Consider the following 26,247-nt stretch of genomic DNA (forward strand, 5'->3'; position numbering starts at 1 on the left):
AGCGATCTTTTCTTGTTAACGAAGCGTCGGGCCGGGCCTGCGCGGCTCTTGGAAACGTTCCCCCCCCACCCCCAGCCGGGCGGCGGCCAGCGGGTTTCGGGGTTGGGGAGGGCCGAGGAGAGCGGAAGAGGGAGGAGACTCCGCGCGGGCGCCCGGAGAGCGGAGCCGGGGAAGGGGAAGGGGAAAGGGAGAGCCGGGTTCCGGAGGGCAGCCGCCTGCCTTGCCCCTTCCCTCCGTCCCCCAACCCAGGGCAGCGGTACTTACACAGCCCGCTGGAGCCGGTGCTGGTGAACATGGTCCCGGGCCGCAGGCCTCGCCGCCGTTCGCTCCCTCCCCGCCGCGAAGCCTTCGCTGGCCCGCTGCTCCCTCAGGAGGCCCAGGAGCCTCCAGCGGCGGCCGGGCCCGGAGCCTGAGGAGAGCTAAGGCGGCCGGGATGGGTCAGAGGCGGCCGGGAAAGGCCCCATGGCAGCGCCCCCTGCCGGAGCCGCGGCGGCATCCCGGCCGCAGAAAGCAGCCCCGGGCCGAGGGGAAGCGCCCTGGCCTGAGGCGGCCTCTCGGCTACAAAACGCCCCCTCCCCACCACACACACTGTTTTTGGGGGGCTTTTCTACGCTACCCCGGCCCTAGTTCGGTAAATGTCCCACAGAGTTACGTGGGGGGGGGGGTTAGGCGACGCTGTGGTTTGCTGAGGAGTGGGGTTAGGGTTATAATCCCAACCCAAAACTGGGATGTCCGCACGGTCATTTTGGACTCTGGACACGTGTCGAAGGATATTGCCACGCTTCACCTCAGAAGAAGGAAGCTCTGCTGCGGGGTTTTTATTTGGGGGGGGGCTGCATGCTCCTTTTGAAGTCCAGTTCCAGGGGCACCACCGCCCAAGAGACCTGCATGAGCACCTGCCAGGGGGAAAAAAAGTCTTGCGTTTGATATAAAAGGCTTTTTAAACTGGTGATCCAGTCATGTTTACTCTGGCTATTAAGGCTGCGATTGTAGGAAGTTTCAGTGAGGTGGTCTTCAATCAACTTTTCCATTGGGAATCATGGACCCTAACTTAAGTCAATGGGTCTCTCAGTGAGTAAAGGTTAGCCGAATACTGTGTCATCTGTTGGATGGTACTTGCTTCTGAATCTCCAATAGTTTGCACTGCGGGTCCCACTGAGTTAAAGGTGTAATATAGGACAAATGGGGCCTGCAACAAAGTGTTGCAGTGCAGAGTGCTCCTGTGCAAGGTGCCGGACAGCCATGCCTTTTTTCACAATAGTAAAGGTAAAGGGACCCCTGACCATTAGGTCCAGTCGTGACCGACTGGGGTTGTGGCGCTCATCTTGCTTTATTGGCCGAGGGAGCCGTGTACAGCTTCCGGGTCATGTGGCCAGCAGGACTAAGCCGCTTCTGGCGAACCAGAGCAGCACACGGAAACACCGTTTACCTTCCCGCCGGTGTGGTACCTATTGATCTACTTGCACTTTGACGTGCTTTCGAACTGTTAGGTTGGCAGGAGCAGGGACTGAGCAACGGGAGCTCACCCCATCACAGGGATTCGAACCACCAACCTTCTGATCAGCAAGTCCTAGGCTCTGTGGTTTAACCCACAGTGCCACCTGCGTCCCATCATTTTTCACAATACTCCACTCCATTTTCCTCCCCCTCCTTCAGCCATCATGCCATGGCAACTGAGTATACTCATTCCTTGTTGGTCTGTTTTGGGGGATCTCTCCCCATCAGATTTCCTCCCACCCTAACCCTAACCCTAACCCTAACCCTTCGAGCGTATAGGATTCCAGCCACAGAGCTTTTATAGCGAACAAATCTTCAGTTGCCACATATGTTTGTTCTACACAGTCGCTTTCTCTCCTGATAATTACCTGTTCTACATACCAAACACTAACACGGAGTTAGTGCATGCACACACTGGAGCATGCTAAAGATCTCTTTAAATGCCTTAATATCTTTAACCAACCTGTTGCATTGACAGGCTACATAACTAAGGAATGGTAAAGCAAAAAATAATAAATAAATAAATCCCCTCCACTCTTCTGATGTTTGCTTATAGCTGAAGTATGGATTCTAATTTGCATTTATGAACAATAGATCTGGATGAATTATACTGTGAAGGTGTAGCTAAGCTTGCATCTCAGGACTGAGGCCATACCATGTAATTAAAATGGGGCTAATCATACTGACCACTTTGCAGGGTGGTTGTAAGGATTACCTACTTCAGAAATGTGCCGTATAAATGCAGAGTATGTATTATAGTAGCAATTTGCTTTTTGGACTGAGTAAAATAACAAAAGCAGCGATCCTATGCATATTTAATTGGAAGTAAGCACGTTAAGCTCTTAAAATATTTTCTTCCAGGTACGCATTAAGAGGATATGGCTGCATTTATTTGTCAAAGCAGTAACCTTTGGACTTGGGTGGAGGTAGGTACCATATTTTCAGAAGATCTAAAAAAAAGTAATGGTGCTTAGTAACCTCCAAACGTATTTCCCACACAATTCCAGCGTATTTCTACTCCCACATAATAAGGCCATGGGTTGGGGTGTAATAGCTAGTTTATCATAAATACAGTGGTACCTCGCAAGACGAATGCCTCGTAAGACGAAAAACTCGCAAGACGAAAGAGTTTTTCGTTTTTTGAGTTGCTTCGCAAGACAAATTTCCCTATGGGCTTGCTTCGCAAGACGAAAACGTCTTGCAAGTTTGTTTCCTTATTCTTCGAGGAGCAACTCATAGCACACGGTGTGGTAGCCTTTTTTGAGGTTTTTGAAGACTTTGGTGATTTTTGAAGCTTTTCCAAAGTCCGTGCTTAGCAAGACGAAAAAATTGCAAGACGAAAAAACTCGCAGAACGAATTAATTTCGACTTGCGAGGTACCACTGTAACAGTAAGGATATACTTGAGTTTCGATGGGTGTTTTAACAGTGGGAGAGCATATTCTGAGCTAATAATCTTCCTGAATGTTCTAAACCTAACTCGTCATACCTTCCCTCCAGCTCCCATAATCCACTGCCTCCTACTGCTTTCCCTTAAAGCCTTAAAACATGGAGCTGCTGAGTAAATGAGGCCCTGTCATTAGCCATAATAGAAGCAAAGTGCTGAATGTTTTCTGAACTTCCTGGAACTAGTGTGAAGAAGCCTTTTTATTTTATTTCCATCATGATGAATGGGAATTCATGCTTGGGGGCATCCCATAGGCATCTGGTTAGCCACTGATAAGAGGATGCTGAGCAAGGTGAGACTTTGGTGTTACCCAGCAGGGTTTTTCTTATGTCCTTAGGATCTAGTTAAATTATGGAATTCCCTCCACGTGGACAGCAGGACAAAGTACAGAAAGATGCTTTTCAATATAAATGTTTCCAGATTAGCTACTCTTGAAATTTGTGGCTCATACTTTGTAGGAGATATACAAAGAATTGCAGTCTTAACCCAGAAGTGCTTCTAAAGAGGTGAGCTGGGCATACTTCCAATAAAATATAATATTGAAATGTTGTAGCTGGGTGATCAGGTGAAAAAGAGTACAATAGCTGTATAGAAAAATGTCAGCAGGTGTAGCTTGTCATGCAAGCCACACCTCAAATTCCTCTTCTGCACAACTATTAACATACCCTCCAACATTTCTCTGATGAAAATAGGGACGTCCCATTCCATAACAATAATTTTACTATTTATATCCCACACATCTTACTGGGTTGCCCCAGCCACTCTGGGCAGCTTCCAACATATATAAAAACACAATAAAACATTTAAAAAACTTCCCTGTGCAGGATTGCCTTCAGATGGCTTGGGGGTCGGATAACATCATATCCTTTTCCCAATTTAAAGAGGGACAGCCTAAGAAAAAGTGGGACATTCAAAGATCAAATCAGAAACCAGGATGGCTTCTCTAAATCAGGGACATCCCTGGAAAATAAGTACACTTGGAGGGTCTGATTTAAAAGTGCTGAGCCTTGACTTTTATCTTGCCACCCTGCTTTACGGCATACTCTAGGTACAGGCAGCCACATTATTCCATACATATGACAGTGACATAGGCGCCGACTCCATGGGGCCTGAGGGGTCCCGAGCCCCCTCAAAAATTCGTTTTGGGGGGCTCGGCCCCCCCAATAATTTAAGAAAATTATTAGTTGTATTATGCTTTGTAAAATCACAAAATTATGTTGGTATTTTTTATTTTCCTTGTTTGACGATAGTTACCTTTTAAAATACATTCAGTAATGAGTTAAAACAAAGCCACTCCCGATCTAGAGAGGGGGTGGGGTTACGGGCTCTCAACCCATCAACAATCTCGCGGGGCTGGCGTCAGCCCCGCGAGAAGCGGGGATTCCCCCTAGCTCATTAATATTCACCGCCCACGGCGGCAGCCAATCGGCTGCCGCAAAGGGGGGGCCCTCACAGGTTCACTTAAGGTCGGGGCAGCCCGGGGCTCGCCCCTTTCGTTCCCCCAGCAGCAGCGGTTTGGAGGTCTTGGGCCCCCCCAATATTTTTTATAAGTCGGTATGGGCCCCCGCCCCCCCCCAATATTTTTTATAAGTCGGCGCCCCTGGACAGTGATCCATTTTATGAAAACAACTTTTACTGATCAACAAGGGAGAAGCCAACTCTGTCTGTTACAATCACATGCCCTGCCTCCAAAATAACTCCTCACCAACCCATGATCCCCTGGCTTCCAGAACACTCCAGTATCACAAATATCTCCCTCTAGAGGCTGTTCTTGGAGGTGCATAAGGCATACAAAAGTTTTTGTTTATTGTTGGGATACCAAAGGGAAGCAGCCCTAAGCTTTAATGCAATTATTGTTAACAATTGATGTCTGCTGCTGAGTTTAGCATCAAAACAATTCCCCGGTCCAGTGACACAATCAACTGGCAGTTTCATGACACGGCTGCAGATGTTCGTGAATAGCTGTTCAGAGGCATTCTGGAAACAAAAGCTGGTACTTCTCAGTACAATGGACCAAGCGGATGAGGCTTCACAGTGGCCTCTTGCCCTGCTTTTGACACTTGTATAATTGCAGCAGTGAAGATCCGGTTCTGCTCATGCTAATTGTGTTACACAGAGAGTCAAGAAGCAAATTTCACTCCTTAAAGACTTTTGTTATTTATGGGCAGGACATAACATAATAAAATTATTATTATATTATTATTATTATCTTAAGAACATAAAATACAAAACAAAACAAGAGTTAACCAACAATAAAGTTTCTGGTACTGGTTTTTAGGAGCCTGGTTCAGAAGGGAGGGATAGATGATATACAGCTGGCTCCCACATCTCTCCAGAGAAAGCTGACAAGAGAAAAAGGTAAATGTTCGGGAAGGCAATGATGGTAAGGCTGTTCAGCCTCCTGGAATTGTCAACTGCTGGTGCAGGTCTTAGAGAAGAAGAGTATGGATTTGACATCCCGCTTTATCACTACCCGAAGGAGTCTCAAAGCGGCTAACATTCTCCTTTCCCTTCCTCCCCCACAACAAACACTCTGTGAGGTGAGTGGGGCTGAGAGACTTCAGAGAAGTGTGACTAGCCCAAGGTCACCCAGTAGCTGCATGTGGAGGAGCGGGGAATCGAACCCGGTTCCCCAGATTACGAGACTACCGCTCTTAACCGCTACACCACACACTCTCTCTTACTGCACTATTGGAATGGGTGGCTTGTTTCTAACAGGGTTGCATAATGCCACCATGTGATAGTGGCTACTACAGTCCTTGAATCATTTAGTCTGGGATAGCACTGCTGATTCTGAAAGGCTGTTTTGGACAGTGCCGGATTTATGTATAGGCTAAGCGGGTGGCGCTGTGGTCTAAACCACAGAGCCAAGGGCTTGCCTATCAGAAGGTTGGCGGTTTGAATCCCCATGACTGGGTGAGCTCCCATTGTTCAGTCACAGCTCTTGCACACCTAGCAGTTCGAAAGCACGTCAAAGTGCAAGTAGATAAATAGGTACCGCTCCGGCGGGGAAGGTAAACGGCGTTTCTGTGCACTATTCTGGTTTGCCAAAAGCGGCTTAGTCATGCTGGCCACATGACCCGGAAGCTGTACGCCGACTCCCTTGGCCAGTAAAGCGAGATGAGCGCCGCAACCCCAGAGTTGTCCACGACTGGACCTAACGGTCAGGGGTCCTTTTTTTTTAAGTAGGCTGAAGCCTAGGGCCTCTAGGGGGCCTCACCAGTCCTCCCGCTCCCCAGCAGGCAGCCCCCCCTAAAATTGCAAACCCAAGACTTCATGTGAGGGCAGGGCAACTCGGGCCTCTAAGTCTAGGGGGCCTCACCAGCCTGCCATCTCCCCGGTGCCGCAGTCTCCCCTCTCCCAAAATTGTAAACCCAAGACTTCGTGCAAGGGCAAGGCAACTCAGTAGTAGTAGTAACAACAAACAAACAACAATTCCGCTCACCTCTCAGTCTCCACATATTAGAACAACTTAAAATAAAGCTTTATACCTCTCAAAATACATAGTTGGAGTAGTCTAGTAAGAAACGACATTCAAGTCTATAATGTCTGTGTCAGACTCCTAAGAAAGTTTAAGCATTTTATGATAAATGCATTACAAATAAGCTTTGAATGAAGTCAATATTATTTTTTGTAAGGTGGATCTCAAATTAAATAATGAGTGTTGCATGAATTCTGCATATTTTAACAACCATCTGTAAAAGAGCAGGGACCTAAGCACAATATATTTATGACACAGTTGAAGAACTTAGCAGCAGAGCCCAGTCTTCTTTTTATACACAACATAGCATACTTTTTAATACGTTCCCTTGAGAACCAGTCAGCCCTCAGGGGAGTGTGCCTGTCAGCTTTCTCCTCCTTAGATTTCTGGAACTCAGCTGGAAGAGAATGGGAGCAAAGGTGGAATTAGTTGACCCTGGCGCCACCTACTGTTGACTTCCCTGTCTTCCACTCTACCAGTACCAATGGGCTCCAGCCACCGCCGCTAACAAGAATGTATTTTATCTCATTCGTGAGGTAGGATACCGCTAACCTGCTGAACTGACCAAGAAGCCAAATTACCAACAGCTTTTAGGTTATTGAAACTGAAATTACACATAAATAAATCTATGCTACTTAGCTCTTGATGTCTTAAAGATAATCTTGCTGCTCCATCCTGTTATACTTGTGGAGCAATTAACAAGTCCCAGTGGGGCTTACTCTCAAGGAAATGTGTTTGGGATTCCTTTAATAGTATGTGTATGCAGAAGTAGCTGCTCCCTTTCTGCCTTCAGGGGCTATGGCTAGGCAAACTACCGTACTTGGAATAAAAAGGACCCTTTTTTTGGAACAGGTAGTTTTCAAGTTGCGTCCTAATAGGAACATTCCAGTTACCTTAAGGGTACATACAGATGTGTAGGAAGGGGACGGTACACTCAGTTTGTTGTCACTCGGAGATCTATACTTTTCTGGGAGCTGAGCTCTGGTAAAACCAGTTCTGCTGTGTGGGCCTAAGAGGAAATTCTTGGTTGGTTTTTAAATGTCTGGTACTTTAAATTCTGGGCGCAGATGCTCAGACAAAGTAGACCCATCTACGCACTGCATGGTGTACGCAATGATTGTTCCTAGGAACTAGCAAATCCATACTAAGCTTGGAGTGAGGCATTGCTTATTTTTATTTTTGGACTTCTCTTTTGTGCAAGCATTGTAGATAACAAAAGGTGTATGTGTACATTTAAATAAAAACCCATGGATCTCAACTTTCCTGGCTTGGAGGAATACACACACACACACACACGCACACACACAGCTGCTGTTTTGTGCAAATTGGTAGATTGAGAAAGTTGTATTCAATTTTTTTTTAAGTGTGTGCTTACAGGTAAGCAGATACCAGTGTGCATGCCCATAATAACCTCAGGCAATGCCACCCGACCCATGAAGTGGCGTGAAATGGCTGCCTCAGCTGGAGTAGGCCAGAAGGTATAACAGGAAAGCCATCCTGGCCATAGCTGGAGCAGAGTGCTATAGCCAGGCTACTGAGCAGAACACCTGGAAATGCACATATTGCACCTGTGCTGAGGGAACTGTACTGGCTTCCGATCAGCTATTGGGCTATGTGCAAGGTCCTGTTGTGTAAACACATAAAGCCATGAGCAGCTTGGGACCACGTTACCTGGAGGAGTACCTTCCCTCTGTAGACCTGTAAGTTCACTTAGATTATCTGTGGAATAGTCTCCTCGTGATTCTGCACTCTCCAGAATGTCATTGGACGATGTCCCTGAAAACAGGCCTTTCCAGCTATTGCGCTTGTACTGTGGAATGCTCTCCCCTCTGCCATACATGAAGCAGCAACCATCAATTTGTTCAGGTGTATGTAAAGATGTATCATTTTTCCATCTAAAGGGTAAGGCCATTAAGTCCACATTGAGCCTGGCCACCATGTTTTGTGAGACTCCCTTTGAAACTATCCTGCAGGCTCAAGCTCCGCACAAGGGGGAAATGCTAAAAAAGCAAAGGGCATCAAATGAAGAGATTCAAGATGCCCTCACTGTTTTTGTATTGGATATTTATCTGCATACAAAATTACTATACTGCTTGTCAAACTCAGTTGAGAGATGGCTTATTATAACTGGCATATGATTCATGGACCAGATGCTTATTTTGCAGGACTTTTTTTCAATGAAGGGGGAAATGATATTTAGCGATTATGAAAGCTGTTGTGCTTGTGCTGAATATAAAGCGGTTAAATGAAATGATGCATGAGGCAAAGAATGGGAAAAGAGACAAAGGGCGTAATCATGAGAAACTTAGGGCGATGGAATGCAGGGAGTTGGCAAGGTGTGAGGGGGAGTGTAGGAGGAGATGAGGGGAGCGATATTGCCAAGTCTGAAGTTACGCAAATTGCCGTTCCTTAAATGAGACTGAAAAAACAGAAGAAAGCTAGGCTGGTTTACAAAAAAATGTGTGGGTGATGATCACTGTGATAAGCTAGTGCCAATTATACTATGCACACAGAATGAATATTTATATCTTACTGGAGAGAGAGATTATTTCCTCACATTTAAGCTAAACACTGATGCAATTTATAACATGGAAGGAATTCCTTTGATTCCAGTAGGGTGACTGGTCTTCATATGTATGAAATCAGAAGGCAATGTACAAAGTTGGGAAAACCTGCTGTTCAAGATAGGCATGACGTTTAGAATAAAGTACTCAAAGCAGTAGACTTTCTGTTTGCTGAGTGTGGCAGTCCTGCCCTTGAAAAAGAGCCAAGGCGGAGGTGGAGAAAGAGGAGTTTGTGACCACTGTACAATCATCTGAAAAATACAGCTGGGTTATTGATACCAAGCCTTAGGCTGATGGCCATGAGCCCTGTGGATTCTGCAACAGACACTCCCCAGATGTGATTCACCCAAAGAGCCAAGCACCTTCTGCTCCATAACACCTGTCCAGAAACACAAGGAGCATAGGCAAGAAGCCAGCGAGACTACGAAGTGCTCTGCAAGGCAGGGAGTTGCCCCTTTAAGAAACTATGCTCTAAAGGTGAAGCCTAGGAGGACTAATCTGGGCTGAGGGATTGAGGGAATTATGAAGCCTCAGGCAATTTCTACTTTTATTGGAGCTATGAATGGTGCCAAAGCTCCAGCTGCCTTGCTTTCTTGAAGTGTTGCCATCTTGCCCCATGGATTCCTGCTGCAAACAGAACCAGATAGCTTGCTCCACCCAATTTTTGCAGGCTGGTGGATCTCCAGAAGTAGCTTACCAGCTAGCAGCCAATAATGTCAAACTGCAAGTGTGCCTGGAAGTCATAACCACACTGGGTGGGGCCTATTCATTTAAACAACCTTAAAATATCAGTGACTTCCTTTCTTCTATTTCCATGGTTCATTCTGCATAGCATAAATCCCTGCATATTTTATATAAACTAAACCATTATTACTTCCATCAAAACTTATTTACACTGTTGAATTTATCTTAATGCTGCCAAAGTTTTCAAGTGTACACAATTTCCCACCATATATTCAATAAACATTTTCCAATCTTCTTTAAATGAATGTTCTTCTTGTTTTCTTATTCTATAAGTTAGATCCACAAGCTGCGCATATTCCATCAGTTTGAATTTCTTTGGTTGGAACCTCACTCATTTTCCATTTTGGGGCCAACAAAACATGGGCCGCCGTAGTGGCATACATAAATAACCTTTTTTGACACCTGGGAATTCCCATCTGAATTATCTCCAAAGAAAAGGACTCTGGGTTTATTTGGAAAAGTACTTTTAAACATTTCCCCCCCAATTCATTATAAATTATTTCCCAATACTCTTTTACCCTTTTACAGGTCCACCACATATGAAAGAACATACCCTCGACCTCATTGCATCTCCAGCATTTATCTGATTCAGTCTTATACTGTACATTTTAGCAAGCCTACTTGGATAGCTGAATCATAGCTTGTTACGCTTAGGTCTCCAACATCAGGATCTGTAGCAGGCTTAGCAAATCTCAGTTGCTTATAAAGCAGTTAGAGAGGAACAGTAATCTTAAGTAAATAGATCTCTGTAACTTTTTGTTTTTGCTTTCACATTTTACTACATATTCTAGGTGTATATGCTTGTACCTACAGAGCTAATCTAATCTAATCAATGCTTCTTAATGAACAGCTCAAGGCCAGGATGACATATCAACTCCCAAGTGTTTTCCCACAGATTGTGTTCAACCTATTGACAGAAAAGGAAAGAGAAAATAAAATAATCAGAATGGCAAACCAAATTTAGTTACAATAGAAATGACATTAAACTCACTCCGAAACTTCAAAACTGCTTAATGATAACATGTTTCAGGGTGCTCAGTTCATTTAAAGTGGCATCACTTCTTAATTAGAACTGTACTAATTTAAATAAGCTCAGAAATCTGGGCCTGCTTCCAAGTCCAAACCTATAAATACCCCTTTATATAAATGGATCCTTTTTTATAATAGGTGTGAGTTCGTTGCCGTTGCGTTGAACTATATTTATTATTCTTGGCTCAGAGAATGAATAATGTGTACAAGTTTATCCATGTTAATAATTATGGCCATATTTCAAATTATTTCTCCATTGTGCTTGTCCACTGGAGCAAGCACGCTTCTATTAATATCACTCGATTCTTCTAGTGTTTTAGTTTAGTGGAATGAATGGGAGCCTTTCTGGGAGCAACCTGTCAGGAATGCATGGATGGAAAGCTCCCCTGTGGACTTGGTGGTAAAACATAGCTAGTATATTATTAAAGTGACAGGACAAAACAGGCTGCATGAAAATAATTTTTGAAGGACTACAAAACTCTTTGGCTGCATTCCTAGGCCAACTTAATTGAATTCATTGGATCCTACTTCTGAGTAAATGGGTGTGATCACATGGTTTTATGGGTAACAGAAGGCGTGGGGAACCTCTGACCCTCCAGGTGTTGCTGAACTACAATTCCCTTCATCCCCTGGGTTAAGGAAAGAGCCATAGTTCAGCGGTAGAGCATCTTCTTTGCATGCAGAAGGTCCTAGATTCAATCTTTGGCATATCCAGGTAGAGCTAGGACTGTTTCCTGGAAAGCCGTTGCCAGCCACTGTAGATAATACTGAGCTTGATGGACCAATGGTCTGACAAAGTATAAGATTGTATTCTATATTCTCATATGTTAAGAAGCATAGTATACATAAAAGGTCACAAACTTTCTGAAAACTGTCATTTCCATGTTATTTGTAAGAGAAACATTGTTTTAATATGAGTTATCTATAAGAGAAGGGACGCAGGTGGCGCTGTGGGTTAAACCACAGAGCCTAGGACTTGCCGATCAGAAGGTCGGCGGTTCGAATCCCTGCGACGGGGTGAGCTCCCATTGCTTGGTCCCTGCTCCTGCCAACCTAGCAGTTCGAAAGCACCTCAAAGTGCAAGTAGATAAATAGGTACCGCTCCAGTGGGAAGGTAAACGGCGTTTCCGTGTGCTGCTCTGGTTCGCCAGAAGCAGCTTAGTCATGCTGGCCACATGACCCAGAAGCTGTGCGCCGGCTCCCTCAGTCAATCACCACAACCCCAAAGTCGGCCACGACTGGACCTAATGGTCAGGGGTCCCTTTACCTTTTATCTGTAAGAGAGACATGGTTTTAATATGAGTTGTTATCAAATAAATTTTCAGCTACGTTCACTTCATAATTCTCAGGCAAGAAGTAAACGTTCTGACGTACATAGGAAGCTGCCTTATACCAATTCAGAGTACAGTACTGGTCCATTTATCTCAGACAGGCATCTTTCCCAGCCCTACCTCAAGAAGTCGGGAATTGAAGCTGGGATGTTTGGCACCTGATGCCACAACATTGCTGAAGCAAAGCAGGTGTGGATATGTTCAGAAATCGGGAGAGGAGACTGCTGGGAGCCCCATGCGGGACTACATGTAAGATGTAGCTTGCTGTGGAGGAACTTGAGTAAATAGATGTCTCCTGCTCCCTATTGGGAAGCAATGGATGATTGGAATAGAGAAATAGGACAAAGAGATCATAAGCAGTTCAGCTTAAGTGCCAAGGAGCCTTGGCATTGGGCAACTTCCTTTGTATGAGCAATGCCCTGCAGAAATTCTGGCCCTAGTCCAGTCATGCCTTGCAAATTTCCAATTGATTTCCTATGTTCGTTTTTCTGAGCGCAATATTGCAGTTGTAATATTGCTGATTTGAATACTGTAATTATCAAAGGTGTGACTATGTATAATTGAGCAATTGGGAGGATGTGTGATATGGAAGAATGTGCACGGAGCTGAGGAATCAGGAAATCCTGTGACACAAGAAAGGCCTTGCCAATTAGTCACCCTGTCTCCATCCATAAATATAAATAAGAACACCTGAGCTTCATTTTCTATTTGTGTGCCAAGAGGACTGCAGTATTTTATTTCTTTTAATGTGATGGTTGGTTTATTAAATGCATGTACATCAGTCATGCAGTAAATGATGCTTATAACTTCTCTACCCAATGTAGCCCAAATTAGAAATATATTTACATATAGTTAACTATAGAAACTTAGCAACTTTTTATGAGACAATCAGGAGTCCTTTGTGTCAGACTCTGGTGGTGGCCAGGCAGGATTCAAAGTCTGAGCCTTGTGAATGTGTTATCAGTTTATATAAAAAGGTAAAGGGACCCCTGACCATCGCGGAAGACTCTGGGGTCGCGGCGCTAATCTCACTTTACTGGCTGAGGGAGCCGGCATACAGCTTCTGGGTCATGTGGCCAGCATGACTAAGCCGCTTCTGGCGAACCAGAGCAGCGCACAGAAACACCATTTACCTTCCCGCCGGAGCAGTTCCTATTTATCTACTTGCACTTTGAGGTGCTTTCGAACTGCTAGGTGGACAGGAGCAGGGACCAAGCGACAGGAGCTCACCCCGTCACGGGGATTTGAACCGCCAACCTTCTGATCAGCAAGCCCTAGGCTCTGTGGTTTAACCCACAGCGCCACCCGCGTCCCTCTATCAGTTTATATAACAGGGCCTAAAAGGAGCAGCATAATCCAGTTCCTTAAGCACTGTTTACTATTTATATGGAGTGACTATTAAAATATATATGATCTAAACATTTTGAATTACAAGCCAAAAGGCCATATTATTTTCATCCAATCCAATCCCACTAAAATAAGGATTTATTATTATTATTATATGCTAAAATTCCCAGATGCATTAAGCTATCTCAGTAATTCAGCTGCTGGTGAATTATGAGAAAGATACATCATTCCTAAGAGTCAGATGGGACTGAATTGCTGCAAAAGTTACTAACATTCCTGGGAATCTCATCATGGCACATTATTTGTCATATGATCTAGTTCACATAACATTTGCCCCTGAAAGATGGAAGAAGATTTAGTCTAAAATGACACGCTCCCAAAGAATAAAAAAGTTTTTTTCCCTTGAAGATGATACATTTAGGCTGCACAACACATATGATGCAATATATGCTAGGCAGTAAATAGGCTCAAATACATAACATCAGAATAACTGCAAAGATGTGGAATCTGTTTAACCACATGGACTACAAGAAACTGAGGACAAGCTCTCACATGCCGGAGGAATGCTACGCAACAAAGGTTTTAAGGCAAGGATGGGGAGAAAAACCAATAGATTATTCATGGGCTGTAGAACCACAATTGGGGAGTGAGTAGGACCAGTTGTGGGATGCTCCTTCCCAACAAAGAAAATTTTGGCTAGTACCACAATAGCAATCAGGGATGTGGGTGGCACTGTGGGTTAAACCACAGAGCCTAGGACTTGCCGATCAGAAGGTCGGCGGTTCAAATCCCCGCGACGGGGTGAGCTCCCGTTGCTCGGTCCCTGCTCCTGTCAACCTAGCAGTTTAAAAGCACGTCAAAGTGCAAGTAGATAAATAGGTAGCACTCCGGCGGGAAGGTAAACGGCGTTTCCGTGCGCTGCTCTGGTTCGCCAGAAGCGGCTTAGTCATGCTGGCCACATGACCTGGAAGCTGTACGCTGGCTCCCTCGGTCAATAAAGCGAGATGAGCACCGCAACCCCAGAGTTGGTCACGACTGGACCTAATGGTCAGGGGTCTCTTTACCTTTTTACAATAACAGTCAGTTTTTTGTCATTAAAAGTCTTGAGCAGAAAGCTTGAGCAGCCTCTGGGTCTGACGTAGCTCCCCAAGCGAATTTTTCTGCTCCACCCCCACACCATCCCACACCCCCACACCATCCATTTTGGCAGCAGGGGACAAACGCAGGGGAAATATTAAAGTAGACACAGCACTGGGGTGGACAGAGTGTTTTAAACCTGTCTGGCCAGTCCTGATGAGGATGCAGATTGTTTCCTTCCTACTCATCTGATGGATCATTTGAGAAGTGAAGAGAAAGAAATTACCCTGTATCTTAACTGATCTGTATGGATCAGTGAGGCGGGGTGGGGGGGGGCGCTCTGTGCACAATTCCTCTCTGTGTGTGCTTGTGCAAGTGAGGTGGGGTGCCCACATCCTGCATAGGAATGTGGCCCCTGGAGGGTTGGCCAAGAGTGAATGTGGCCCTTAGGCCAATAAAAGTTAGTTGCACCCGGTCAAGAAGATGTAGTAGTGGCTCCCATATCTGTTACTCAGACTTGCTTTGGAGGTGATTTTTAGCATTCATGTCAGGAAAAGCCAGCTTTCACACTGAAACCTAATTCAGGTTGCTGCTACCATGCCATCCCTCAAGCTACCCTAAGTTTAAATGTATGTAGGTCTATCTACACATTTCTGTTTTAGCTTTTCCAACTTGCCATTTACCTCCTTTCTGTGTTATAATTTATGAATGCAGCCTCTGATCCTATATCTTGCCATTTACCTCCTTTCTGTGTTATAATTTATGAATGCAGCCTCTGATCCTATATCATAAATATGAGCATGATATGTTATACTGTGAATATTGAGTTGACCTGAATATTACTTATCAAGTTATGTTTTCTGTATACAGGGCTGCTTCTGTTGTGAAAGTAAATACCACAGGTTTTTGCTACCAGGTCCTTCTACTGCTTTTTTCTGTTTAGCAAGTGGTGTTATTGGGCATGCATGAAAAGCAGGCTCATCTCCTCTGTAATATAATTTTATCCATCATTGCTTTTAAACTGTTACCACATGCTGTATATTTCCATTTCTCATGCCCTATTGGCCTTGGCAGCAAGTTTAAATTGAATGAATTTTTCCTCCTAAAATTGACTGCTATTTACCCAGCATCCCAATAGATTTCTATTTTTGTATGACTGCATTCCTAATGACTTCCCCAAATAAATATTTTTAATCAGTATTCTATTCTCAGGAGGTAAGGCAATGAATGTTCAGGCCTTCAGATTGTTAGTATAGTAATTGTTGAGGGAAAGAAAAATGGAAGTGTAAAGGTTTATGAATTATAATGCTAATTTTAAAACACAAGAAAGAGAGAATAATTAGAAGCTAGAATATTTATTTATTTATGCAACTTAGAATTAAATCTAAAGCAAATTAAGAAATGAGATATTGTCTTTGAAATAGGGCTGCTATATTCTCCCATATTGGAAGTCTTGATTTTTTTGCAACCCCGCCCCAAAAGGGAGAAAACATCAATCTTTTGGTGAAAAAAGCTCAACAAAGCTTTTAAAAATAACCCCCCATATTTTCACTTTTTTGAAATATTGCAACCCTACTTTATATTATTTTTATTACTTTGAAATCCATAGTCCCCCAGCACAATTGCGCAGGCAATAATTCCTGTGTTTCCCAGAGATACCAATCTTCCTTGGCAGTGTTCTTTGGTATTCTTTAAAATCCTCAATAAGAATTTAAATATTATTTGGGCTGGGGATGAGTGGCACTTAAAGGCTTAGCAGTATCACATGGTTTTAAGCATCTGTATTGACTGCCAGTTCATTTGTGGGCCAAAATTTAAAAGGCTGGTTCTGATATTTAAAGCCCTAAAAGTCTTTGATGCATAGTTTCTCAGGTAATGCCTTCTGTATAATAATTTATATTTATATAATTTATATTGTATGACCCCCCACAGCATTTAAGTTTGTCTGATGAGGCCCTGCTCTGAATTTCATTTTATAAGGAGCAGAGGCATAGGAAGTGGGGTGCGGTGGGTGCGGACAGCCCCGGGCCTCATCACTGAGGGGGGTGACAAAATGTCACAAAGTGAGGAGCCCCCCCCCCCCAGCAGGCTCTGGAATGGCCGCTTCAGTTCCTGTGGGAAAAGAGAGGGTTGAGTGCTGCGTTAAATCTTGCAAGGGTGTGAGAAGAAGAAAGAGCTGTGCAAAGGGAAGTCAAAGCAGAGAACATACCTCTTTGTCCTCCTCCTTTTCTGCGCCCCCAAGAACAGCCTCCATTGTCCTATGCAGGATAGCACTGACCATAGCGCAGCTGAAATGGGGTCTCATGAAACTGGAGAGAGAAGGGGAAGGGGTTAGATGCTGCCTCCTCTAAGTCTCCTTTGCCCCCTTTTCCCTACTGCCTGCTCTTGCCCACCTGGAGCTCCCACTGGAGTTCTGCTCCCCATCCACCCCCCACAGTCCCACCCACCCCAAAGACCACACTCACATCAGCTGGAGGAGGGCCTCAAAGGCCAGGGCCAGGCTCAGGAGGTGATCCCTGAAGCACTCCAAGTGGCCACGGATGTCCTGGAAGAGAGCAGAGGAAGAAAGTCGGCTCCTTCCGGGAGGACCTGGGAGAGGAGGGTTCGAATCCCCACTCAGCCATGGAGCTCCCTGGTGGACCTTGGGCCAGCCTAGCCTACTTTGCAGGGCTGCTGTGAAGATAACAATTGGTGGCAGGGAGAACCATGAAGGCCACCTTGAGCTCCTGGGAGGAAAGTGGACCAGGAATGTCCTAGTAAATGTACCATATTGTTCGCTCCATAAGCTGCACTTTTTCCCTCCTAAAAAGTAAGGGGAAATGTGTGTGCATCTTATGGAGCGAATGCAGGTGGGAGGCAGGCGGGGAAAGCCCCCAAGAGCCGCACACACACTTCACACACTCTTTAAAGGGAGCACGGCTCTTGGGGGCTTTTCCCCAAGGAGGGAACAGGGCAGCCCATCACTGACGGGCTGTCCTTCTCCCACCTCATAGTAAAGCCCGCAAGAGCCGCGCTCCCTTTAAAGAGTGCACGGCTCTTGCTGGCTTTTGCGGGAGGTGAGGGAATTCATAGAAAAGCCCGTAAAAGCCATGCGCTCTTTAAAGAGCCGCACCTAGCGTGTGCGCGGCTCTTGGGGGCTTTTCCCTGAGGAGGGAGAAGGGACTGACGCGGCCCCCAAGAGCCGCACACACGCTCCGTGTTAACTCCTGATTGTCTCATAAAAAGTTGTTAAGTTTCTATAGTTAACTATATGTAAATATATTTCTAATTCCCTCACCTCCCGCAAAAGCCAGCAAGTGCCATAACGCTCTTTAAAGAGCCGCGCCTAGCGTGTGTGTGGTTCTTGGGGGGCTTTTCCCCCGAGGGAGAAGGACAGCCCGTCACTAACTAGAAGCATCACACACACACTCCATGCGGCTCATGAAAGGGAGCGCTGAGCAGAGCCTGGGATGCATACAGGCTCTGCTCAGCGCTCCCTTTAAAGAATATTTTTTCCCTTGCATTCCCCCTCTAAAAACTAGGTATGTCTTATGGTCAGGTGCATCTTATGGAGCGAAAAATACATGATGAGAGGGGACAGAAAGGGGGAAGGCAGGGAAAGAGTGTGGAGGAGCTGCGCTCTCTGGAGAAGACTGGCCATGTCGATTTCCAGAGAGCTAAGGCTGTGCAGGGGACCCCAGGACTCACCCCCCACCCCCCAGGAGACCAAGAGAAAGCAAAGGAATGCTACTTACAGTCTGCACATTTTGTTCACCAAAAATTCCCACCCTCCTCACTAAACTAGCTATCTAAAATGCCCACCCAAGCCCAAACCCAGCCCTAAGCATAACCCTAACCCCTGTCCTAACCCTACACTTACCCCTAACTACTCCTCTATGCACAAAATAAATATATACAAAATATGTGCACAAAATAAAAATGTAAAATAAAAAATATGAAAATAAAGAACAAAAAATAACGTAAGTAAAATAAAGTGTTAAAAAAGAAAAGTAAAATAATAAATAAAACAAAAAATAATAAAATCAAATGAATCCAATAAAAGTAATAAATAACAGTCAAATGAACACCTCTCCTTCTCTTCTCCAACCACCACCAACTCCTCTCCTCCACTTGCCTCACTACTAACCCACAATGGCCGCCTGCAAGTCAGTGGCTTTTAAGGGAGAAGCAAGAGATGTCACAAAGGAGGGCAGGTCCTTGTCACCATGGCAACCCCTCCAACTGATAAGGAGACCAAGCTTTCACTAGGAACAAGGCCTTAGAAGCCCCCAAGTTCTGGAACTCTCTCCTAAGGATCAACACCACTCCTTCCTGCTAATTTTATGAAACTTAGCAAAAACGTTTTCCTTTCACTTGTTAACTGGTTCTTTTTCTGGCCCTTATACAGATCATGTTGCTGCTGCTTTGCAGCTTTTATAATTTGGCTTATTTAGATTGTGTGATTGAGGTTTGTTTCTAAGTTTGTGAACTTTTTTTTGCAGCTAAAATGATAAAGTGGTTGTAATAAATTAAATTACTCACTTAATTTGAATTTTAAAAGTACAGATGAGGACAGTTGTTGAGCTTTCTTTCTTTCTTTTTTACAAAAACGCCAAACCCCCCTGCAATTTTTCAATTGACTTGCCTAAGATCCAGAACAAAGCGCCGCCTTTCAGAAATTCCTTCTGGGTGTCAATTCCGCCTTTGAAATCCCAGTCATGTACGGCAGAAAATCTGGAGGTATGGCAGCCCTGTTTTAAAGAGCAGTAAACGGCAGACAGATAATCTTGGAAGGAATGGGAATCAAACAAGGACAGCCCAGTTCTCCTGGAGTAATCCAGTACTGTACATAAAAATGCTACTCAACCTGAAAAAGTTAAAGCCAGTTTGGGATAATATTTTAGGCAATATTTAGAGGCAAACATTAAAGCATAAATGGCAGAGTTTCTGGAAGTGGCTTTCTCAATTTAACACACACACCCCAAATCAGAGGAACTGAAAGCTGAGGTAAACAGAGGCTTAGTCTTTGAAACATTTATGGCCGTGGATTGCGAGAGCTGTCTTCGGCTGATTGATGGGAACTCCGCTTACTATTGTCTCAGCTACTGAAGGGGTTGTGAAATGTTTATATGCATTTTAGCTTCTCATAAGTTAATAAAACAAACAAACAAAACCTGTCAGCACACAAAGCCTAGAGACGGACACAATTAAAATCTCACCCACTCACAAATATGCACTTACAGAGATCTTGTACTCTTATGTTGCAGTGGAATGCACCACAGCTTCATCGGATAAAAGGGGTGACAGTCAACTAAATTTTACTCAGAGTAGACCTATTGAAATGAAATAACTTGACTAATCCAGGTCCATTAATTTTAATGGATCTGAGTAAAACTTAGCTGAATACCACCCAAGCATCACAGATGGCTTGTCATGTGTGTACATAGTCTCCTGGAGCTAAAATATTATGGAACGGCAATCTACACAGTCCCTGCCGGTTCTCAGTTATTCCAACAAGTGCAAAACTCTTGCAATTTGTTGGGAAACTGAGCACACAAACATATAAAAGAGCAAATATACCAAGGACAGGGCCTGTTAACAGAGGCTGCACAGTGGCTTTAATAATGCTGGACTTTCCCCTCATCATAACAGTTTCTGTTTATAATTTCCATTTATTTCAGTGGGGATCACTTCCAAGTTAGCATCCATAGGACTGCACTTTTGTAACTTACTTTTATTCAGTTACCCTCTTCCCATTTCCCTGAGCAGTGAGAAATTTAAGGGGCAGAGCATACTTGCCTTTGGTTATCTTTAGAAGGGTTGGTCCCCAAAGGCTTGTTGTTGTTTAGTCGTTTAGTCGTGTCCGACTCTTCGTGACCCCATGGATCAGAGCACGCCAGGCTTACAACCTTTATAATTAATTTATTTACAGCTATACATTGACCAAAGCTGGAGCCAGACAGCATAGCTCTACTGCCTTTGCAGAATTCAGAGCTAACTCTATTCCTGTTTCTCTAAAGACTACACCTTCTGCAGTTCTTTTTCACAGTGAACTCTTACTCATCGCTTCCCTTATCTAGGAAGAAGAGAAGAGAATGAATCATCTTCACCAAAATGGCTCTGACCTTCCAGCGCTATTTCCAGCTATTTCCTAGCCACTCTGGGTCATTTACCTATAATTCTCCTAACAATCCTGTGGCTGCCAGCTTATCTGCTGACTACGGATGGAAGAGAAATTAAATTCAGTTCACATTTTAAAGGGAACTTGGCTAATCTGAAACAAGATGCAAGCCAAAATGCCGCTGTCTTTCGAAATCCACACTTTTCTGAATTTTGCTATGCCGTTCTCCATTCAAGATATTGGCATCCATCTGTCCTGAGAGACAATGGAGTGCCCCTCCAGGGGTGAAGTCAAGACACTGCAGTGTGTATGGGGAGCAAGCCTGTGCAGTGTGTATGGAGGTTCTGGGCTGCCCATATGACAAGGCCTTGCCGATGTGGTCCAAAGGAAAGCAGAGCAAAAGGTCTGGCACCTTCTTGGCTGCAGGAGTTGCTAGAAGGAGGCGTACAAGGCACCATCCAACCGACTTAGGGACTCCACTCCGAATTTATGTAGGGTTTGCTCCTTAGTCTTCAGTTCTCCCGAATATATCCCCTAAGGCAGTGGAGGTTTAGGATCAGAGTTTTCCTTCTCCTAGATGGGCTACCTTTCCAGGTTGATGAGCCCCACCTGCTCCTCACTTTCCTCTACAGCACATGCACCTTCATGACTGTTGGACCCACTATTGGTCTCGTCCACTCAATCTTCCGGAGTCTGTCTTTGCATAGGGGGAAGTTCCTAACACAGAGGGTTTGCGACCTATCGGCTGCCCTCACTTGGTTTAGCTGGCCAGTCGAAACTGTTTCCCGGGGCGTGGCCACTGTTGCATGCTTACAGTTTCTGGGAGCCACAGGTGAGAGCTGAGTGCAGGATAGACACCAGAGCACTAGCGGAGGAAGAGGGGGCGGGGGGAGTGCACAGCCCCCAGCACCACGATCCCGGTGGGGTGCCACCATGGGCTGCCCCCCGTGCTGGGCGCCACGCCCCCAGGACATGTGCCACGCCCCTGCGGGCGGTGTACCATGCTCCCAGTATGCACACCACGCCCCCAGGGCGCATGCCACGCCCCTGGGACGTGTGCCATGCCCCCGGGACACGCGCCAGCCATGCCCCCACCTGCTCTCTGTCCCCGGTGCTGGAGCATGAAGCTCCGCCACTGCACCAAAGGTGGACAAACTACCCCAGATGGAGCACAATGTGTCCCCCACCAGAGTTACTATCCCTCCTCTAACACCTCATACAAATAATGTGTAGAAAAATGTATGCCCTAGGAGGAAACTGTGTATATGAATGCATACATTAGCGAAAACAACATATGAAAATGCAATATATTTGAGAAACTGCTTTGCAAATGTGTATATTGGGCAACATTCTCACCAGAATTCTGATGAATTTTCACAAGGGCTTTTTATTAATAAATCACATACTGGTGTGGAAATGTGGGGAACTGAACTTAAGATAGGAAAAATGAGAAATTGAGAGAGGCCAAAGCTGTCAGATCTGCCCATCCCTACTGTTGACTGTTAAGGAACTTTAAGCAATCTCTCTCACCCCCCACTGCCCCCATAACCCTCTCCTATCAAAGCTCTCAAAGTAAGATGGGACTTGCATGTCACACAAAAAAGAAACACGTCATCAAAAGACATACTTGCATGAAATGTGCATAAAAACCCATATCTGTATAAATGCAACTTTACAAGAAGAAAAAATTACTATAATAGAAATTCAATATAGCTAACCTTAGACTGGGTAAGACTGTGAGAAGGTGCCTAGTGCTAACTGTTGGATGGGCAACTTCAAAGCCTTATTATGGTTCTTTATCTTTAAACTAGAGTTAAATCAAATAGAGGACACCTTCAAACGGAGGGTTGTTCCCTGTAAGGTAGGATTCTTATCCAGCTTATCACATGCTGCAATACGTCAACTGTTTAAAGATGTTGAATAAAGGCAATTGTAATAACACCTTAGTGAGAGAAGGAATAAGAGAGGATTATGTTTCTTTTTTCAGATGCTCGGTTACACTCATCGTACAGACTCTGAATCTCTGTCATGGGCTGAGATGTTGTTTACGACACACACACACACACAAAAAAAAACACCAGTGTGGTATAGTGGTTAGAGTATTGGACTAGGACCTGTGGGACAGGGTTTAAATCTCCACTTAGGCATGGAGCTCACTGGGTGGCCTTGGGCCAGTCACCACCTCTCAGCCTAACCTACCTGATAGGGTTTTTGTGAGGATAAAAAGGGAGGGAGAGAACCACGTACACTAACTAGAGCAGTGTTTCCCAACCTTGGGCCTCCAGATGTTTTTGGCCTACAACTCCCATCATCCCTAGCTAGCAAGAACAGTGGTCAGGGATGATGGGAATTGTAGTTCAAAAACAGCTGGAGGCCCAAGGTTGGGAAACACTGACCTAGAGCACCATGTGGCGATCACACAGGGTCCCCGGACGTTTGACGGTCTATTGATCCCTGTGCCACCACCACTGTGATCGCTTCCCCGCTGCCACCAACCCGTTTCTCTCGGGTACATACTGAGTCCAGACAGTTGTTAACATTAAACCAAATAAACAAGTTCATTTTATAAGCATGAACAAGTTTATGGTTTCAGATAATTTTCCTTGTCAGTTTCTTAATCTTAGTTTTTTTACCGGCCTACACCTTCCTAATACCTTCTAACTGATTACCCCAACTGTTTAACCGACTCCTCTTAACAGATTCTCTCACTCTCTCACGCCAAACTAGCCCAACCCACAGACTTATCCTCCCTCTCCCTTCTCTAACTCCAGACTCACTTCTTAACAACTCTAACTCCTCCCCTTGGGTTCCTATTGGTTAATCATTTTACACTTAGTTAACCCTTTCCTTATGACCCAGTATGATGTCACACACTAGGAGGCAAACGCCACACACCACTTCAGAGGAAAAGTGGAAGAGAAATGTAGTAGTAGTAGTAGTAAGTAAAGGTAAAGGGACCCCTGACCTTTAGGTCCAGTTGTGACCGACTCTGGGGTTGCGGCGCTCATCTCGCTTTATTGGCCGAGGGAGCCGGCGTCCAGCTTCCGGGTCATGTGGCCAGCATGACTAAGCCACTTCTGGCGACCCAGAGCAGCACACAGAAAGGCCGTTTACCTTTCCGCTGGAGCGGTACCTATTTATCCACTTGCACTTTGATGTGCTTTCGAACTGCTAGGTTGGTAGGAGCAGGGACCAAGCAACGGGAGCTCACCCCGTCGCAGGGATTCGAACCGCCAACCTTCTGATCGGCAAGTCCTAGGCTTTGTGGTTTAACCCACAGCGCCACCCGCGTCCCATAGTAGTAGTAGTATTAATACATTAATAATTATAATAAAAATTAATTAATTAATAGTAAAACAATTGAGTGAGCATCAGTAACCTGAATGAAGAGAGATATATGAAATTATAATTGCATCAGGAAGCGTACTTGGAAATGAAAAATTTTATCCAGAGCTGATAGAACAAATTTTGAGGATGTGAGGCCCATTTGAAGCAACCAGGCAGTTCTCTGTCTATACACCTCTTGTACGTGGCAGTTCCGATCATTTTTTACGGATTAATTCATTTGCTTTTTTCCACGAGCTTCAGAAATAACCCCTGTATACGTTTGCTTTGGTTCACCGCAACTCTGTCCTTTTAAGACTAAGCACAAAGGGATTAAAGCCGTCAGACTTCAGGTTTGCCTGGCTGCAAATTCAGATGTTTGACTTACAGTTATTGGCTCTAGGGAAGTTGGATTTGTTTCTGTATATTTATGTTGCCAAGAAACAAAGAAATGACTATTGTAAGAATTTTTCCTGGTGCTGGTTGTACACAAGAATTTCCTTGTGTAGCCTGAACTATAAGTACGTAATCATAATTGTCTTCAGCAGTGGGGTTTTTTAATATAAAAGGGGTACTCAAGGGTACGCAGTACCAACACCTATTTTGTTGTTGTTGTTAAAAGGAGTGGCACTTACGGCACCCATTTTTCTAGAATGGGTCTTCAGAACCATTCAGATAGCCAATGCATATCACAAACTGCTTAAGGCAGAGTATTGGAATTTCAGCTGAATGTAGTACAGTGGTACCTCAGGTTACATACGCTTCAGGTTACATACACTTCAGGTTACAGACTCCGCTAACCCAGAAATAGTGCTTCAGGTTAAGAACTTTGCTTCAGGATGAGAACAGAAATCATGCTCCGGCGGCGTGGCGACAGCAGTAGGCCCCATTAGTTAAAGTGGTGCTTCAGGTTAAGAACAGTTTCAGGTTAAGAACGGACCTCCGGAACGAATTAAGTACTTAACCCGAGGTACCACTGTATTATACCGGGGTGTGTGTGTGTCAAATTTTATTTGAACTTCTTGATGCTGTAATAAGGTAGTTGTCTTACCAATAGTACAAAGCCACCTTATTTATTTAAATAATTTATACCCCAACATTCAGATAAAAAGACCGCCCGAGAAACTTACAAAAACAAGTACAATAGTCCTTGTCTTTAATTTTATAGTGACATGATACACGAGGAAAAGAAGACAAAGAAGGGGGGAAACAATCTCAGGCACCAGTTCTTATAACACGTTTATATAGACCTGTGCAGATCCTGGCTGTCTAGGAGAGCAAAAAAATATCCACCCTGATCAGGGGACAATGTCTAGGATAGGAGGCCATGGCTGTTCCTGCAACACAGTTCTGTTCCCAGACAGCTGACTTGATGGCAGCTAGAATCCTCATAAGGTCACACGTTTCTGTTTCTCTCAGTTTCTAATTTTTCCGGTCACATTACTGCATCAGTTGGTGATTATTGTTTACATAGAAGATGTCCTCATGAAAATCCATCAGTACTTTTGTATGCAGTTTTGCCTAATATGCACATTTTTGCTAGCAATCTTTTAGGTTATTTCCATGAATATATGCATCTTTGAATACAAAATTGTATGATTTTTGCACACATTTACTTACAAAAATGCATTGCAAAATTCTGAGAAGTGAGAATTTCAAAGGATAGCCATGTTTCAGCTCACGTAGTGCTTTGGAAACTGCAATTAGGTAAGGATGCATCAAACTGTTAAATTAACCAAATTTTCTTCCCTGTCACTACTACTCACAGCAGGGGTTTGATGGCTAACGCTACTGGAATTTCTGGCTGACTTGGCACTGGCAAAGAGCAACCCCTTCGCAGAAGTACTCTTCCCCACTCCAAGCAGATCCTTGACCAGAGCAGATGACAATGTCCTGGCCAGAAGGGCAGGGCTGCTCTAGCCACCCAGTTCTTTTCTCAGACAGCTCATTTATGATTAATTATATTGAGCATATACTTATTTAAAATGGATTGGACCCTTATCTTTTCTGCATTCAGTAATTCTTTTGTTTGAGTGTCTGTTACGTTCAGTGAAATTAAAAAGATATCCACAAGACAGTGAACGAACACTGTTCTGGAAATAACAGAGAATACATGCTCATCAGATGTTAGATGCTAAGAAGGATAAAAATTAAAGCAGGTGGATGGATTAAATCAAATGAAGTGGCTAGGCTTAAGCCACAATAAACTATGTGCTATTAGAGGATATTAAGATAATGATCATTTGCGTTAGCCTACAGCCTAATAAGAATTCTGGGATTGTAAATAACCCTTGATGGGTACAATAG

General features: G+C 44.5%; 2 protein-coding genes and 1 long non-coding RNA gene across 3 annotated transcripts in view; 1 reads left to right on the plus strand and 2 right to left on the minus strand.

Annotated features, from left to right (window-relative positions):
• UBAC2 (UBA domain containing 2) overlaps window positions 1-406 on the minus strand; it is an 85,642-nt gene extending 85,236 nt beyond the window's left edge. The window contains exon 1 of the mRNA XM_081858284.1: window positions 265-406. Coding sequence (XP_081714410.1) covers window positions 265-295 — 31 coding nt within the window. The 5' untranslated portion in view covers window positions 296-406. The remainder of the gene's footprint in view (window positions 1-264) is intronic.
• LOC309339856 (uncharacterized protein) lies at window positions 295-25,941 on the plus strand. The gene is made up of 4 exons (XM_081858387.1): window positions 295-631; window positions 2,359-2,423; window positions 5,222-5,301; window positions 25,709-25,941. Exons 1-4 carry the CDS (start codon window positions 434-436, stop codon window positions 25,717-25,719), a joined length of 354 nt encoding a protein of 117 aa, XP_081714513.1. The 5' UTR covers window positions 295-433; the 3' UTR covers window positions 25,720-25,941.
• Window positions 16,650-20,319, minus strand: LOC309339910. Its single transcript, XR_014155646.1, has 3 exons — window positions 19,737-20,319; window positions 16,982-17,061; window positions 16,650-16,825 (listed from the first exon to the last, which is right to left on the minus strand). It is a non-coding gene; the product is annotated as an uncharacterized lncRNA (long non-coding RNA).
• Window positions 25,942-26,247: the final 306 nt, after the last annotated feature.

The sequence above is a fragment of the Podarcis erhardii genome, assembly GCF_964252035.2.
Source record: "Podarcis erhardii genome assembly, chromosome: 4".
Taxonomy (NCBI): Eukaryota; Metazoa; Chordata; class Lepidosauria; order Squamata; family Lacertidae; genus Podarcis; species Podarcis erhardii.

Coding starts and splice junctions, on each gene's coding strand:
- LOC309339856 (XM_081858387.1), top strand. CDS start 434: ATGGGTCAGAGGCGGCCGGGAAAGGCCCCATGGCAGCGCCCCCTGCCG. Junction 632..2,358: donor GCTACCCCGGCCCTAGTTCG/GTAAATGTCCCA, acceptor ATTTTCTTCCAG/GTACGCATTAAGAGGATATG. Junction 2,424..5,221: donor ACCTTTGGACTTGGGTGGAG/GTAGGTACCATA, acceptor ACTGGTTTTTAG/GAGCCTGGTTCAGAAGGGAG.